Below are 17068 nucleotides of genomic sequence, written 5' to 3' on the forward strand. Positions count from 1 at the left end.
GGCTCTCAACCAAACTCCACCTAAAAGAGCATTTGGCTCCTGGGGTGCAGGAGCACTTGAGGGGATCCGGGGTCACTCCGAGGGGAGGAGCAGGGGAGGAACACAGGCTTTCCCGGCCTGGAGGAGGAGAGCAGTATGAAGACATCCCTGAGTTGGAACTCGTGACAGCGGTAACGCCTGCCAGCCCGATGGTGCCCGGCTGTCTGCCGAACGCCTTACCTGCGTTAGCGCCTTTAATCCCCATAGATATTTATTTACGAGGTAGGCACTGTTACCCCCACCCCCACCCGGTTAACTTGAAGGAAACAAGTTAACTTTCAGAGTCAGAACTAAATTCAGACCTTTAGGCGCTAGCTCAGGGTTCAGTGGCACACAGCCTATTAAACCCGTGGTTTAGATCAGGGCCCACAAGGCCGTCAAGGGTTTAAGGTGAACACAGTGAATGTTTTGAAACACGCCTGGCTGCCACTGGATGTGTTATGCCCCCTGGCCTCCCTCTGGGCTCCAGGAGAAACTGAGGGAGGAGGGGAGACGGGAGGAGGGAAGGGGAAGGGGCAGGCAGCGGGGAGGGGGAGGGGGGAGAGGGAGGGGAGGTGGAGGAGGCCTCACTGGGGCCTGACGGGTCCTCTGCCAGGGTGGCTCCAAGCCCATCCCTGTAGGGGCCGCACACGGAGGCGGGGGTCCTTTCAGGATAAAACAGGTGACACCGTGGACATTGAGTTTACAGTCAAGGCAGCACAGGGGTCCCCGATGGCGTGAGTGAGGCAGGGTGTGGATCTCTGCCCCAAATTGCAAAAGCAGAGCGGGTGTAGGGTGAGCCCCTTTGTAAAAGGAATCACGTAAAGGCAAGGTCTTGGGGCACCTGCGTGCCTCGGTCGGTTGAAAGTCCAACTTCGGCTCAGGTCACCATCTCGCGGTCTGTGGGTTCGAGGCCCGTGTCGGGTTCTGTGCCGACGGCTCAGAGCCTGGAGCCTGCTTTGGATTCTGGGTCTCCCTCTCTCTCTGCACCACCACCCCCCCCCCCCCCGCAACTCAAAAATGAATAAACATTTAAAAAAAAGCCAAAGTCTGGAGAACAATTCCACAAAGTCAGTGGTGGTTGTCTCCGGGGGGCTCAGCTTAGAGGGGTTTTTAACTCGCTGTGTTCTATTTGTATAATGTTTAAATGTTTCATGAAGCATGTGTAATGCTTTGGTATTCTGACAGACAAAAAAAAAATGATTTTAAAGAGAAGGGAAGCCCCACACCCTCTATCCATCATCCTCTCCAAACTTCCAGAACAACCAGCGTGTGTAGGTAACCCCACAGCCTGTGTTACCAGGAAATGTTTATGCTTCATATGGGGTCCTGTCCGGAGTGCACATTATTAATTATTAAAGAGATGTTGTCCACCCTGTCAGAGTAGTTTAATGTTTAGTTGGAGGACTGAAACACGAAAGTGTTTGTCCCTTGACTCTGCACACCGATGCTCAGGTGTGGGTTAAAAAAAAGAAGAAACTGACCGGAATTTAAATAAAAACTTGACAAAAGAAAAAAATAAAAGGTAAATTACTTATATGTTAAAAAGAAGAAGAAGAAGCAGCAACAAAGGGACAAACTGCGGTTTTGCTCTGTTGTCCTGACTACTGAGGCTCAGGCGTGAAACACCTTGGCCACGTGTGACAGCTGTACTGGTTTCCTTAACCTTCGAACTCGGGAAGAGACGTTGCTGTAATAACTCCTGATTCCGTGAGGGAAGAAGACCGGTAAGATGCAAATCGAAAGCTAATGTGCAGGATCCTAGAGACTGGGTAACCTTGATGGCAGATGGAAAGGGAAGGCACAGGAGGGGACGGGGAGGGGGTGAGAATACTAAAGGCAGGCTTCCTGGAAGGGGTGGGCTCATCTAGGAGCAGGGGAGAGTAGAGAGAAGGGCATCTTAGACAAGGAAGGCCGATTAAGTTAGAAGGCAGGAGCCTTCTTCCCTGAGAGGGGCTGGGGTCCCTGTCCCGGCCGTGGCCCTCTGGCAAGGGTGCCGGACACAGCTGGGTGGGAGGCCCAACCTATCCCAACTTGGACTCTGCCCAGGAATTTGCACTGAAAGGAGAAGACTGGCCAAAGGGCAAGCGGGTCGAATTCATTTTGTCCCTGTGGAAATACGTGCCTCTGCCCACCCTCGAGAGCGACTTGTTGACCACAAATATGTGAGTAGGAAGGGGGTCCTGCCTCTCTCCGTGCAGCCGCGTGTCTGTGGATGTGTGTGCACAGGTAACGGGCGTTCCCGGCCTCCTCCCCTGTGTGTGTGTTTCCACCTGTCTCCTCGCTCATGTGTGCACACGTGTGTATGTGCCTCTGAACGCGTGAGCTTAATCAGGCCGGGGTTTGGAAAGCACCCCCCTAGGGCGCTCCACGGGGGAAGAAACAGGAAACAGGAGTGGGGAGGGATGGGGTTCTTATTCAGAGGACTTAGGCCTATGGACTTCAGCAAAAGAAAGAAAAAAAAAAAAGGACTATATTGGCTCTTAGAATTGAAAACTCCAGTGGCAGGACTGGTTTTAGGTCCAGGTGGATCCAGGGACTAGAAGAGTCTTCAGGAGATTAGTTTCCCATCTTTTGGAGGTGGGAGAGTATAATGCCACGAAGATATCAGTCAACGGCACTGGCTTTCATTTGCTGTAGGAGTGACAAAAGCTAGGGCCTCTTTTCAGGAAAACTCCGGGACCAGGTATCTACACGTGTGGTACGTAGTTCCTGCCTTGCCTTCCCTGCGAGGCGGACAGAATTTGCCCTGTGCCTGCCTGGGCCTCGCAGACTTACCAGGCCGAGCACTGGTGAGTGCAGGAAGGGGCGCCTTGCTCTGAGGCAGCCGAGTTCAAGGAGGGTTGAGCTCCGGGATGGGAAAAGCTGGGCCAGGCTCCCCCCTTCCGGCCCTCTCCCATCCTCCCCCCTTCTCCAGGCACCTCTCCTGGGTCCTGTGCCGCCTCTGCTTTCAGCTGTGGGCCCTGATTTTGTCTTTCAGCCGCAGGGTCCGGCACATGGAGGGCAACAGCCCGAAAGGAAGAGAGTTCATCTCTCTCACACCTGTGGCCAATGGTCTGGAGAACATGGGGGCCGAGCTCTTGGAAAGTCTGGTCTGTCCCCTTCCCCATCCTCATTTTGGCCCCCTGGTGGGAGGGCCCTTTGTTCGCCTCCTTCCTTCACCCCCTCTACCTCTTTGCTTGAAAAATTAGGGACCCCCCCCTCCTAAACGTGTTGGCCTCCTCGACACAGAGCAGCCCCTTTATTTGGCTCAGCAACCGTTTGCTGTGCACACCTGTGATGTGCCGGCATAGCCCGCACTAGTCTGAGGGGTCAGGGAAAAAAGGCTCAACCCGGAAGTGACGTTTGAGCTGCGACTTAAAAAATAAGAAGGAGGAACCACATGACTGGAGGAGGGGAGGGCTGGATCTCTGGTGAGGTCTCAGCCTTCAAGGGGCTGGCGTTCTTGTCCTTGCTCTGGAACGGCTCAAGGAGAGGCCCTCCACCCAGAACTCTGGAGCCTAATGTGACCCCCTTTTCCCGCCCAGCCTCCCCCGACAAAGCCCCTGCCCCTTCACCACACTGCACAGCCCCAGGGTGCGCCTTTCACTCTGTGATCTGCAAGAATAACCCCCTGCCCACCCAAACACGACTGCATAGACCAACGGAGGGCAAATGCGACAAGGTGGTCCCGCCTGGGCCTTCTCCAACCAGCCACAGCTGAGGCTTCCCTTCCCTTCCCAATGCAGGCCAGGAGGACCCCGAGGGCAGGGCGTATCCAGCACTGAGTCCAGCACACTGTGGGTGCTCGGTGTGTGGTTTGCGGAACTTAACTAAGTCGCCCTCTAATTATTTCCTGGGCAAAAGCCCCGCCCTCCCACCCCAGCCCACTCCCGAGATGCCCGTGGGCACACTGGCGGCAGCCAGGGTCTCCCTCCGCTCTCACTTGGGGCCGCAGGCACCCTCTGGTCACTCTCTGGTCGCTCTAGGAGGAAGGCCGGACCCCTGGCAACGACTCAAGCCGTGCGGAGGGTGGGGACATCTGGACCGAGGCCAGCCCGGAGCCCCTGTCAGGACGGTAGGTGCTCTCCAGGAGGGACGTGCGTTGGCCCGGGGAGGAGGCCACCGTGGGGAGCAGGGACAGGGAAGCTGGGCCCCTGACAACAGAGAAGGGGCTCCCGGAACCTTGGTCGAAGAAAGGAACAAACGCGTTAGCCGACAAGGGAGCTCTGCTGGCCTCTGCCTCGGGGTGAGCCGGGCCAGGGGCGGCCAGCCTGCTCTGAAGCAGCCAGAAGGCAACCGCATCAGGAGCCCCAATGTGTACAGGGGGCCTGTTCTGACTAAAGCTGGATGGAGGGGGTCCTGAACCAGCCTGACCCCCCCTCTCCACCTCCCCATCTGCCTTCTACCCCAGTCAGTCCCTGGGGGCACCTCAGGGATCCTCGAGGCTTAGTTTGAAAACCCCTAGAGCGGTCCAGTCCCCTTGTTTCCCACGGGGAGGCTGGTGACCCAGAGCTGATGCCCAGGCTCACTGGGGGTCCCCGCTGGCCAGATCCTGAGCCGAGGATGGCAAGGAGAGGAGGGGTGGTGGAGGGGAGGGAGTCCATCTGTCTCTCTGGATGGGAGATTGGGGAAGAGCCTCCCTTAGGGGGGCAGGTGTTGGGGCCAGAGAGGGGCAGAGGCATTCCTTGAAACAGAAGCTCCTACAAGTGTGGCCTGTGGGTCCCCAGAGGCCAAGTGCCAGCCTTTTCTCCAGGGATAGACAAGCGACCAAAAGACCAGGCAAGAATGGCATTGGCACCAGCGGGAAGGTGGGGGGCAGGTGGTGACCGCCGGGCAGGGGGTGGGCTGTGTACAGGCTCTCTTGCAGGGGGAGCTGCTGACTTGGAGGATAAGTCTCCGGGTCCCCGGGGAACAAGGCAGAGCTAGGAGCTCTCCATCCGGCCCCACAGACAGGGGGGACACTGGGACAGGGGAGGGAGGCAGCCATCATGGTTCGTGCATTTCTGCATTTGGTTGGGTTCTTACTCATCATCTCAGTTAAGTCCTTCCCAAGCCCAAGGGCAGAATGGACTCAAGGGCAGTGGTGATGCTGGAAGGCGGGGTGGCCTGAGCCGACCCTTAGTTTGTTCTGGGCTGGGGTTGCCCTAGTCCTGTGATGCCGAGGCCAGTGCCCTGGGGCGGGGGGGGTACCCGAGTAGCTTCTACCTGGAGCTGTTGATGGTGGGAGTTGACTCGCGGACCCCACTGGCACTCTCCCCAGGAGGAGCCTGCAGCCTGCTCTGAGGGCCAGACGCTTCTGCCGGGAGCACACACAGCTGTTTCGATGGATCTGCACGGGCCTGCTCTGTACTGGTGAGCCTGGGGCCCAGCCCCACTGGGAGACCGCCGTTCCCACCCCAGCTACCACCACCCGGGTTTCAGCCACCTCAGCCCCGGCCATCCATGTCCCAGGGCATTCACTTATCCAATAATCCAACAGTCATCTCAGAGCCAGCTCCATGGAGGAAGCTGGGACATCAGAATAAAGTCAGACCAGATCTTCTTCTCAAAGCAGTCTCTGATCAGTAAGGGAGAGGGGAACGATATTTTCACGTAAGGCAGTGAGCCATCTGGGAACACCAAGGAGGGATGGAAGTGATCAGGGAGGACTTCCGGGAGGAGGTGACATTCAGGCCTCCCAGGTCGAGCAGGAGGTAGCCAGCTGGATCCGAAGGACAGGACGGAGTGAGAAGGCACTTCTAGGTAGGAACCACGGGAGCAAAGGTGAAACCCGGCATGGTGTGGGCAGGCAGCTCAGGGACTTGAATTTTGCCCTCAAAGCCAGAGAGAGCCATTGAAGGAATTAACAGGCAAGCCTCGAGGCCAGATTCGCACTGTGGGAGCCTGGAAGAGGCAGGCAGGGTGGCAGTATATGTGTGAGAAGGCGAAGTGTAGGGGACGGACAGGAGCGGCTTAGAGTGACCCTCGGGAAGCATCACCAACCAAACTTGGGAGCCGACCGAGTGTGCAGGACGAAGGACACCCTGGAATCTGGGGTGCCTTGGGGCTCTGTTCAGGCAACGGGGTGCATGATGGTGCCTCCGTGGCTAGGGAGCGCGGGAGGAGGAAGGCTTGGAGGGGAGAGGGATGGCCAGTTGTCTGGGACGGGATGCTGGAGGTACGTCTGTCAGGCCATCGAGAAGGGCAGGGGCCTCTCCAGGGACGCCTGGAGAATAAATCGAGAAGTAGGTCAGTGACAGCATCCTGGGACCAGCCACACTAAGGGAGCTGGCAGAGGAAGGGGCAGAGAGAGCCCGAGGGGGCATGGAGATGGGGGGGAGGGGCGGAGACGAGGGAGCACCAGTTCAAGGAGGAGGGAGAGGTGAACAGCAGCCTCTCTGTGGTAAGGGGAGCAGCGGAACAGGGACTGAGCAGCGTCCCGGGGGATTTAGAGCCAAGGAAGTCACTAGTAACTTAGGGCACGGGTGAAAAGCTGGATTGGAATGGATGGGAGGAGAGGCAGTGTAGACAGCAAGTGTAGACAGCTCTTTGGAAGGATTTTTTATGAGGACAGGTGGGAATATTAACAGGGAGGGTGTGACAGTGTCGAGGAAGGGGTGTGTTTGTGACAGGAGACACTTGGACTGTGTTTGTGAGTGGGGTGGGGAGGTGGTAGAGGAGGGGAAGGACATGGGGACAGATGGCAGGTGCAGGGGGGGACCCCTAAGCCCAGGGAAGGAGGGTCACCGCAGGTCCTCCTGCAGGTGGGACATGGAGTGGGGTGTAGCTGCAGAAGCCCCCCCCCCCCCCCCATCCAGGGGGCCAGGCGGGAGAGGACACCGAGAACCATGACGGCAATGGCCCCGGTCTTCATGTTCGAAAGCGAAAGCAGGGCTGTAGGCTGAGATGGGCTGGCTCATGGTCCCTGCAGCTTCCTTCTAGAGATGTCTGAGACAGTGAAGTCTTCCTTTGGCTGGATCTGAGCCTGGGCCTTCTCCGTTCCCCTCGCTTCCACACTCACTCAGACCCACATTGGTTTCGTTTGTAGAAATGATTGAACTCCTCCTAGGAGATGATGAAAATCACTTATCTCATCCTGTCTCTGCCTTTGTGGTGGCTGTCAGTCGGTCAGTTATCCTTTACAATGGCCACTCTCCATTTCCTCCATGTTTGCATGGTTTTGATTTCCTCCGGCTCTTTGATAATATTATTGTATCATGTCTTCAGTGGGGCCCTTCACGCACCTTCTGAGAGTAGGTACGGTAGAGAAAGGAAGCCCACGTTCTCAGCGCTCTGGGCCTGGGCCACAGCTATGGTGTCCCCATGTTAGGTGGGCTTTCTCCATAGGTGCCCAGACAGCCCTGGCCGCTGGCCGCCATGGAGGGCCTTGGTGTTCCCAGTCTCGGAAGAATGGTGTGCCTCTTGCCCACATTTCCGGCCAAGTCGCCAGAGGTGCCTGGCCTGGCGGGGGTCCTGTGCCCGTTCTGGTCTCCCACTGCTAATGTAGCCCAGACTCCACTGGAAAACATGGGCTTAGAGTGGGGACGTGCCCAAAAGGAACAGACAAGTCCTGTCACCAGAGGGGTGAACAGATCTTAGAAGAATACAAACAACTCCTAAGACACGTTTCTCCATGCCCTGTCTGGGGGACTCGTCTACACTGCCTCCTGTCCTGCACAGTGTGCCAGTCCCCCGAATCACAGACCCCAAGACAGACAGACCTGGGCAGGAATTTTAGCCCAGTTTCCTCCCGGTGTGAATCCTCGGGTGCCCCGTCTCTAAATGGGATCAGCGCAGACCCAGCTGTCGGTGGTTACGAGCTGTAGCCCTGGGAGGCCCAGGAAGGGCCGAGTGCGCGCCCCTGGCCCCTGCCTCGGCCTCCCGCGGCCCTATGCACGCGTCCCTGGCACCCCTGCAGGGCCACGCCTGCGTGCCTCTCAGTGACACCCGTGCAGGTCGGAGGCCCAGCCCACGATCGTCTGTGTGAGAGCAAGGTAGCTTCATTTCTCAGAACTCTGCTCCAATTTCAACATCCCAACCGAGCAATATGAACCTACCTTCTGTCAGTGTGAAACAGCCCTTCCGCCTTTTCCCCGGGAGGCCCCAGTGGGGCTTGTCTGTCCTCAGGTGTGGACGGACCTGCCACTCCTGCAACTGCTCCCAGGTTCTCCGTCCTTGCAGGTAGCCATGGAGACGTCCCCGTCTCCAGTCTCCATCGGTGGCCTCTCCTGGACTCCTCTCCCCTCTCTGCTTCCGGGCTACTCAGAGATGACTCCCGCGGCCTTGGCACCTGCCTTGGGGTGCAGAACCTCAGAAGCTTTCTCTGATCTGCCTGCCCACACACTGCCCGGGTGCCCCCTCTTTGGAATCTTGCGGCCTCCCCCGGGGGCAGGGCTCCTCTGTCCCCAGGCCGGATCCCTTCCCCCTGGGTCCGCCAGCGTCCTCCAGCTAGTCCGTCCCCGAAACGTCTGTCTTCCAGCCAGTGTCTTCTAACCAGTCTGGCGGCAGGGTGGCCAGCGTAGGACCTACACTTAGGCATGAGGTTGCAGCTCGCATGTTTTACCCGGTGGAAAATCTCTAAGTCCTTTCCATTCTTCGAGGGCCCCGGCTTCTGAAATTCATGAGCCGGGGAGAGACTCTCCCCCTCTGCTCTCCACGATCACATCCCTTATCTTGAGGCAGAGCACACACTGGCTTAACTGCACAAGAGGCGAGGAGCAGGCAGGGAAAAGGCGAGTCTAGGAAGAAAATGGCCCGTATTTTCAGAGCAGGATGCTGGACACACGAGCAAACTCCTTCCTGGAGTGACTGATGTGCCCACCTCTGCCCGCCATGGAACGGAGTGTAGTCTGGGACGCAGCAGGCCCTCCGCAGGTGCTCAGAGACGCACGTTGTCTCGCGCCCACCCTAACCCTAACCCTAACCTAACTCAGAGAGGTGGGGCGACTCCCCTGCCCTCTGTGCCCTGGGTGGCGCAAGGTGGAGCTGGAGGGCACGGCGGCAGGCCCTCGTCGTCGTCAGTGACCTCTCTCTGTTTCACTCCCACCCAGCGTTCGCTGCCTTCCTGCTGGTCGCCGGCCTCCTGGATTTCCAGAGGGCCCTGGCACTGTTCGTCCTCACCGGTGTGGTCCTCGCCTTCCTGGCCCACAGCCTGCTGAAGAGGCTGCTGGGGCCCAAACTGCTGAGGTGTTTCAAGCCTCTGGGGCATTGCCGCCTGAACGTCTGGTTTGAGAGGTGAGTGAGCTCATGGCCGCCGGCTGACGCCTCTGAGTCAGCTCCGGCTCGGCACCAGGCCTGGGTGATCAGGGCCTCAGTCCTGATCTGCCCCAGACAGTTCCTGGGCAATGGGGGACATTCCACCGGGGGGGGGGGGGGCCCGGGCAGGTGTGGCTGGGTGGCTTCAACGGCCGCAGCCCTCTCTGTGATGGTTTGCCATTTCCGCCTGGTTCTCTGTCCAGTGACAGAACTGAGAACAGGACTCGACAGTTTCCTAAATTCAGGGATTCCAGCCCATCCAGAGAGGCAGGGCCTCTATCAGATGCTTTGGGGCATGTGTGAGACAGCTGCTGGGGCCATGCCTGGGGTCAGACTCAGCAGGCAGGATTGGGGGCCGGGTGGCAGTGAATTTGGGCAGCCCCCAGAGGGTTCTCCTGTAGCCAGCCATGTTCCCGGACAGTTTGGGATCTCCTCATTTTCAAACTGGGTTCCTTAGGGTTCTGGAGACCTGGGAGGTGCCGTAGGGCAGGAGAGAGAAATTGGAGATGGTAATATCAGACCTCCCTCCCCAAATGCCCATTTCAACCAGGAAACCCTATTTCACCTGTTTTATAAACTAAGGTTTGGGGGGTGGGGGAAGCTGGAAAAAAATGTTTCTATGGCTTAAAAAAAATCTGAAGACCCCCCAGTCTATATCAGGACTCCGTTTTGTTGATAAAGAAACTGGTATTCAAAGATCTCCAGTGACTAAGCTATGGAGGTACCACAGACTAATGATTTGAGCCAGCCTATGGATGAACACATTTTTTCATTTTATTTATCAATAAATATATAGTAATAAATAATCATTATTCTTTATAATAGTATCACTTTAAATAAATTAAATAAAATTTAAAGATGAATAAATTAAATAAAATGTGAGTAAAATTTTTAAAATGTATCATTGGGGTACCTGGGTGGCTCAGTTGGTTGAGTGTCCAAGTTGGGCTCAGGTCATGATCTCACGCTTTGTGAGTTTGAGCCCTTCATTGGGCTCTCTGCTGTCAGCACAGAGCCTGCTTCAGATCCTCTGCCCCTCCCCGTGTTATAGTCTCTCTGTCAAAAATAAATAAATCTTAAAAAAATAAAATAAAAAATTTATCCTTTTTTTTTTTAATTTTTTTTTTTTCAACGTTTATTTATTTTTGGGACAGAGAGAGACAGAGCATGAACGGGGGAGGGGCAGAGAGAGAGGGAGACACAGAATCGGAAACAGGCTCCAGGCTCTGAGCCATCAGCCCAGAGCCCGACGCGGGGCTCGAACTCACGGACCGCGAGATCGTGACCTGGCTGAAGTCGGACGCTTAACCGACTGCGCCACCCAGGCGCCCCAAAAATTTATCCTTTTTAATAATTAAATTTATAAATAGATTTATAAGAGGATTTATTTTTACAATCATCTATTTGTGACAAATCATTGATACTGGTTTTCCTTTTGAAGTTTTGATATAAAATTTCCTTTAGGGGTACCTGGCTGGCTCAGTCAGTAGAGCATGCTACTTGGGGTTGTGAGTTCAAGCCCCATGTTGGGTATAGAGATTACTTAAAAATAAATAAGTAAGTAAATAAATAAATATTTTAAAATACACATTCTTATTAATCAATAATTAATTAGATTAATTAGACTTCATGAAAAGTAAAAACTTGGATTCAAAGGACACCATCAAGGAAGTAAAAAGACAACCCACAGTACAGAGGAAAATATTTGCAAATTATGTATCTGATAAGGGATGTGTATCTAGAATTACAACCCAACGATAAAAAGGCAAATAACCCAATTGAAGGCTGGGAAAAAGACTTGAATGGAGATTTCTCCAAAGATATACAAATAGCCAGTAAATACATGAAAACATGCTCCACATCATTAGCCGTCATAAAAATGCAAATAAAAACCGCAATGAGATATCACTTCACATTTACTGGGATGATAACAAAAAAGACAGATAATAACAAGTGTTGGTCCAGATGTTGAAGCCTTGGAACCCTCATCCACTGCTGATAGAAATGTAAAATACTGTTGCTGCGTTAGAAATTAATTAGTTCCTCAAAATACTATACATTCAGTTATCATGTGGGAACTGGAGTTGGCATCCACAGCAATTCCACTCCTAGGTATATACCTAAGAGAAATGAAAACATATGTCTGTACAAAAACTTGTACACAAATGTTCATGGCAACATTATTTATTTATCTATTTTTATTTTAATTTTATTTTGGAGGCGAGAGGAAGAGAGAGCGCAAGCAGGGGAGGGGGGGGGTGGGGAGAGAGAGAGAATCGTAGGCATGGAGCCTGACATTGGGGCTCAATCCCATGACCCTGGGATCATGACCTGAGCCAAAATCTGGAGTTGGATGCTCAACCGACTGAGCCACCCAGGCAGCCCGTAACATTGTTTATAATAGCCAAAAGGTGGAAACAACCCAAATGTCCATCAACAGATAAGTGGGTAAGTCAAATATGTATATCCATATAATGGATTATTATTTGGCACAGAAAGGAAAGCTACATACTACAATAATGATGAAGCTTGAAAATATTATACTAAGTGAAAGAAACCAGTCACAAAGGACAACGTATCATAGGATTCCATTTACATGAAATGTCCAAAGTGACAAATCTAAACCTTGACTAAGGTTGGGGGGATGGATGGAAAGATTGGGGGGTGATGGCTAGAGGTGCCAGGTTATTCTCTGGGATGACGAAAATATTCTAAAGTTGATGGTTATAATGGTCATACAACTCTGTGAATATACTGAGGGCCATTAAACTGTGTACTTTAAATGGGCAAATTGTGTGATATGTGAATTTTGTTTCAACTTAAAAAATACATGTATTTGATATTGGCTTCCAGTCAAGATGGAATACCAGAGACCATGTTTATCCTTCCACTTGAAACAACTGAAAAACTGGGACAGGTATATATGAAACAATAGCTCTTAAGAAACTCAACATCAGGCACCAGAAGACAGTGATCCTGGAGAAACAGGGAACAGAGGAGATGAGCCCTATGAGTAAGCCCACACCTTACTGCACAGAGAGAGTTTCCAGGCCACAGTGCAGGGAAAGGAAATGAAGGTGGGCTAGCGTATGTTCTGGGTTGAGGATACAGAGCTGGGAATCCAGGGAAGCGAAGGTGGTCAGAGTTGGTAATGCAGAATACCAGTGAAGACAATGGCACAGAGAGAAAGCTCCAGAAATCTACAGAGGGTCTTCCCTGAGAATTTCTTTGAGTTCCGGTCAGTGAATGCATATGAGAAAACTATCCAAGGCCTGGGAAAGACCCATCCACAAGGATTAGAGGAAGGATGCCTGGAAACCACACAGGGCCAGAAATAGTGTTTATTTTCAACAGTCAGAGTGGAAACTTCATAATTTCACGGGGCATTGTTTACAGTACTAAAGATCTTGGAACAGTAGTACAGAAAAATTAACCATAGAATAAACCCTGCTCAGGCTCTCTAACAAATCTTAAAAACAAAACTTGAAAGAGTCAAACACAATGTCAGTAAACCATGGCACCACATTAAGTGGAAACATGTAATTGAAGTCTCCAGAGGAGAAAGAGGGAAGAAAAAAAATACTCGGAGAAATCATGTCCAAAAAATTCCCAATCTGATAAACATTATAAGCCCTTAGATCCAAGAAGCTGCACAAATCTTCAGTGCATGAAACAAGAAATCATAATCAAATTGCTTAACGTCCGACTTCGGCTCAGGTCATGATCTTGCGGTCCGTGAGATCGAGCCCCACGTCAGGCTCTGTGCTGACAGCTCAGAGCCTGGAACCTGCTTCAGATTCTGTGTCTCCCTCTCTCTCTCTGCCCCTTCCCTGCTCATGCTCTGTCTCTTTTTCTCTCTCTCTCAAAAGTAAATAAACATGAAAAAATTTTTCTCAAATTGCTTAAAACTGGTGATAAAAGAAGAAATTCTAAAAACAGCTAGAGAAGAAAATATGTGCAAAGATGTGGATGGCAGCAGATTCCTTCTCGAAAGCAATACAAATGAAAAAGCAATGAAACAGTCAAATGACAAATGTGTGTCAATCTAGAATCATTTACCAGTGAAACACCATTCAAAAACGGAGAAATAGGACTTTTTTTATATATGTAAAAGCTGAGAGAAGTTTTCAGACATAAAAAAGTAGACCTGCACTACAGGAAATGCTAAAGGAAATTCTTCAAAAAGAAGGAAAACGATATCAGAGGGAAATCTAGATTGACGCAAAAGAGTGAAGAGCATTGAAATGGCAACTACATAGGTAAAAATAATGGCTATTTTTATTATTATTTAAATCTCTTTCAAAGGTAGTCAACTTATAAACCAAGAATAAGAATAATGTATTGTGGAGTTTATATGATATGTAGAAGTAAACACCAATAGCACAAGGGCTAGGAGGGAAGAAGTGAAATTCTATTGCTGGGCAGTTTTTAATTTTTTTTTTCAACATTTATTTATTTTTTGGGACAGAGAGAGACAGAGCATGAACGGGGGAGGGGCAGAGAGAGAGGGAGACACAGAATCGGAAACAGGCTCCAGGCTCTGAGCCATCAGCCCAGAGCCTGACGCGGGGCTTGAACTCACGGACCGCGAGATCGTGACCTGGCTGAAGTCGGATGCTTAACCGACTGCGCCACCCAGGCGCCCCTGGGCAGTTTTTATACTGCACGTGAAGTAGCGTAATATGACTTAAGGGTAGATTGTGATAAGTTAAAGATATCCTATAATGCTAAAGCAACCACTAAAATAACATGACAAGGAGTTATAGCTAACAAGGTAAAAAAGAGAGTGAGAGAGGTAAAAGAGACTCATTTTAAAATAGTCAATCTGCAAGGAGGTAGAAAAATTGGAAAAGGGGACAAAGAACAGATGGCACAAATAGAAAATAAATAGCAAGATGGTAGATGAAACCTTCCTCCCAAACCAATAATTGCAGTAAATGCACAGGCCAGTATCCCTCATGAATAAAGAGGTAAAAAATTATTAACAAAATTTTGTAAAACCAAGTGTGACAAAATATAAAAGGAATAATACATGAATGAATGGGGTTTATCCCAGGAATCCAAGGTTGGGTTAACACTAAAAAATTATCATAGGTCACATTAATAGATTAAAAAGAAAATAAACATATGATCATGCCAATAGATTCAGAGAAAGCATTTGACATAATTCAGCGTCCATTCCTGATATGAATTCTGAGCAAAGTAGGATTAACAAAATAACAAAAATCTATAGCTGGCATCATACTTAACTGGGAAAGACTGAACGATTTTCCACCGAGATCAAGAATATAAGAATGTTCCTTCTTGGCACTTTTATTCAACATTGTACTAGAGGTTCTAGCCTGTGTGATAAGGTAAGAAAAAGAAATGAAAGACATACAGATTGAAAAAGAAGAAGTAAATCTGTCTTTGTTCACAGACAACATCGTTTACACGGAAAATCCTATGGAATCTAGCAAAAAAGCTAATAGAACTAACAGGTCAGTTTAACAAGGTTGCAGGATACAAGATCAACATACAAAAAAAATCGTATTTTGAGGGGCCAACAATAAACAATAATGAATTAAATTATAAATGCCGTTTAGAATAGCATGAAACGTAAATTACTTAAGGAAAAATCTGAAAAAGATGTGCAGACTTGTACATTGAAACCTACAAAACACTGCTGAGAGAAATTAAAGAAAACTTAAAGAATGGGGCAATATACCAGGTTCATGGATGAAAAGACTCAGTATTGTCAGCATATCAGTTCTTCTCAAATTAATCTATAAATTCTTATTAATATCCCAATCAAAATTATCATGGGCTTTTGGGGTAGAAATTGGTAAGGTGATTTAAAAATTCATATAGAAATGCAAAGAACCTAGAATAGCCAAACCAACTGTAAAAAAGACGAATAAGTTTGATGAATTTCTACTATGTGTCTTTAAGACTTACTGTAAAGCTACAGTAATCAAGACAATATGGTATCTGAATCAAAACAGACAAGAGAGACCAAATAGGAATAGAATAGACAGTCCAGAAATAGATCCACATGTATATGGCCAATTGACTCATGACAAGGGTGCTAAGGCAATTCAAAGGAGACATAATCATACTGACAAATTATGCTAAAACCATGGTATATTCATAGGCGGAAGGAAGAAGAGGAAAAACAAAATAATGACATAATAATCCATGCCTCACAGTACATGGGAAATTAACTAACAACGGGAAATCATAAACCTAAATTGAAAGCCTAAAACTATAAAATGAATATAAGGAGATGTAGGAGAAAATCTTTGTGACCCTTGAGTTAAGTAAATTTCTTAGAAACAAAACCAAAATCACAATCTATTAAAATTTTTGACAAAGTGAATTTCATCAGAATTAAGAACTTCTCTTCAAAAGACATGCTTAAGAGAAGAAAAAAGACAAGGCACGACTCCGAGAAAAGTTTTACAAATCACACATCTGACCAAGGACTTGTATCCAGAATATATTAAGCACTCTCAAAGCTCGATAATAAGAAAAACAACCCAATTTAAGAATGGGCTCAAGATGTGAGCAGACAATTCTTTCAAGAAGATACGTAAGTGGTGAATAAGCACATGGAAAGATGCTCAACATCAGTTATTAGAGAATTGCAAATTAAAATCACAAAGAGGTACTGCTCTATGTCTGTTGGAAATGACTAGAATTTGGAAGATAGACGTTACGAAGTGTTGGCAAAGATGTAAAGGAAACGGAACTCCAACATCCTGCTCGGGGATGTGTAAAATTGTGCAATAATTTTGGGAAATAGTTTGGCGGTCTCCTAAAGAGTTAGACCTACCATATGATTCACCCATTCCACTTACCAAAGCATCACCCAAGTAGTATTGACCCAAGGAAAATGAAAGCATAAATCTGTACAAAGACCTGCACGTAACTATTTGAATGTTCTTAGCAGCTTTGTCTGTCATAGCCAAAGGCTGGAAACTACCGAAATGTCCATCAGCAGGGGAACAGATAAGCCAAGCATGGTCCATCCACACACTGGAATACTGCACAGCAATAAAAAGAGACCAGTTCCTGATACATGAAAAAATATGGATGAATCTCAAAATAGTTATGTCGAGTGAGAGCAGTCAGATAAAAAAAGGATATGTGCTCTATGATCCCATTTATATAAAATCCTAGAAAATGCAAACTAATCTAGCGACAGAGAACAGATCAGTTGTTGCCTGGGGACGAGGAGGGGGGCCAGGAATTACAGAGGGGCACGAAGAATGTTTTGGGTGTCTTAACTGTGGTGACGGTCTCAAGGTACGTACATACATACATCAAGACTTACCAAATTGTTCACTTTCAACATCTATTTATTACATGCCAGTCGTACCTCTATAAAGGCATTAAGAAACAAATGACAGGGGCACCCGGGTGGCTCAGTCAGTTGAGCGTCCAACTCTTGGTTTCGGCTCAGGTCATGATCTCATGATTCATGAGATCGAGCCCCGCATCAGGCTTTGCACTGGCAGTGAGGAGCCTGCTTTGGATTCTTTCTCTCTCTCTCTCTATGCCCCTTCCCTACTTGCGCTTTCTCTCTCTCTCAGGATAAATAAATAAACTTAAAAAAAAAAAAAAAAGAAATGACAACAGAAACCCAACCCAAAACATGCACTGACTTTTTTTTTTAATTTAATTTATTTTATTTTAAGTAGTCTCCACACCCAGCGTAGGGCTTGAACTCGCGACCCTGAGACGAAGAGCTGCACGCTCTGCTGAAGGAGCCAGCCAGGTGCCCCTGCACTTAAGGTTTTATAAAGTTTTATAAAGAGAAATAGTAAGTAAGTAAGGCAAGTGGCACAGAGAC

General features: G+C 49.4%; 1 protein-coding gene across 5 annotated transcripts in view; it reads left to right on the plus strand.

Annotated features, from left to right (window-relative positions):
* Positions 1–1426: 1426 nt before the first annotated feature.
* SLC28A1 (solute carrier family 28 member 1) overlaps positions 1427–17068 on the plus strand; it is a 52803-nt gene continuing 37161 nt past the window's right edge. For 4 of the 5 annotated variants that reach the window (XM_086711649.1, XM_086711652.1, XM_086711651.1 and 1 more), the window contains exons 1-6: positions 1427–1745; positions 2068–2183; positions 2999–3110; positions 3987–4075; positions 5261–5352; positions 9030–9213. In XM_086711649.1, coding sequence (XP_086567775.1) covers positions 3015–3110; positions 3987–4075; positions 5261–5352; positions 9030–9213 — 461 coding nt within the window. In that variant the 5' untranslated portion in view covers positions 1427–1745; positions 2068–2183; positions 2999–3014. Of the gene's footprint in view, positions 1791–2067; positions 2184–2998; positions 3111–3986; positions 4076–5260; positions 5353–9029; positions 9214–17068 lie in introns of all 5 variants that reach the window. The other variant, XM_086711650.1, reaches the window with a different exon arrangement.

Source organism: Puma concolor, chromosome B3 (genome assembly GCF_028749965.1).
Source record: "Puma concolor isolate L17-30 chromosome B3, mPumCon1.1.hap2, whole genome shotgun sequence".
Classification (NCBI taxonomy): Eukaryota; Metazoa; Chordata; class Mammalia; order Carnivora; family Felidae; genus Puma; species Puma concolor.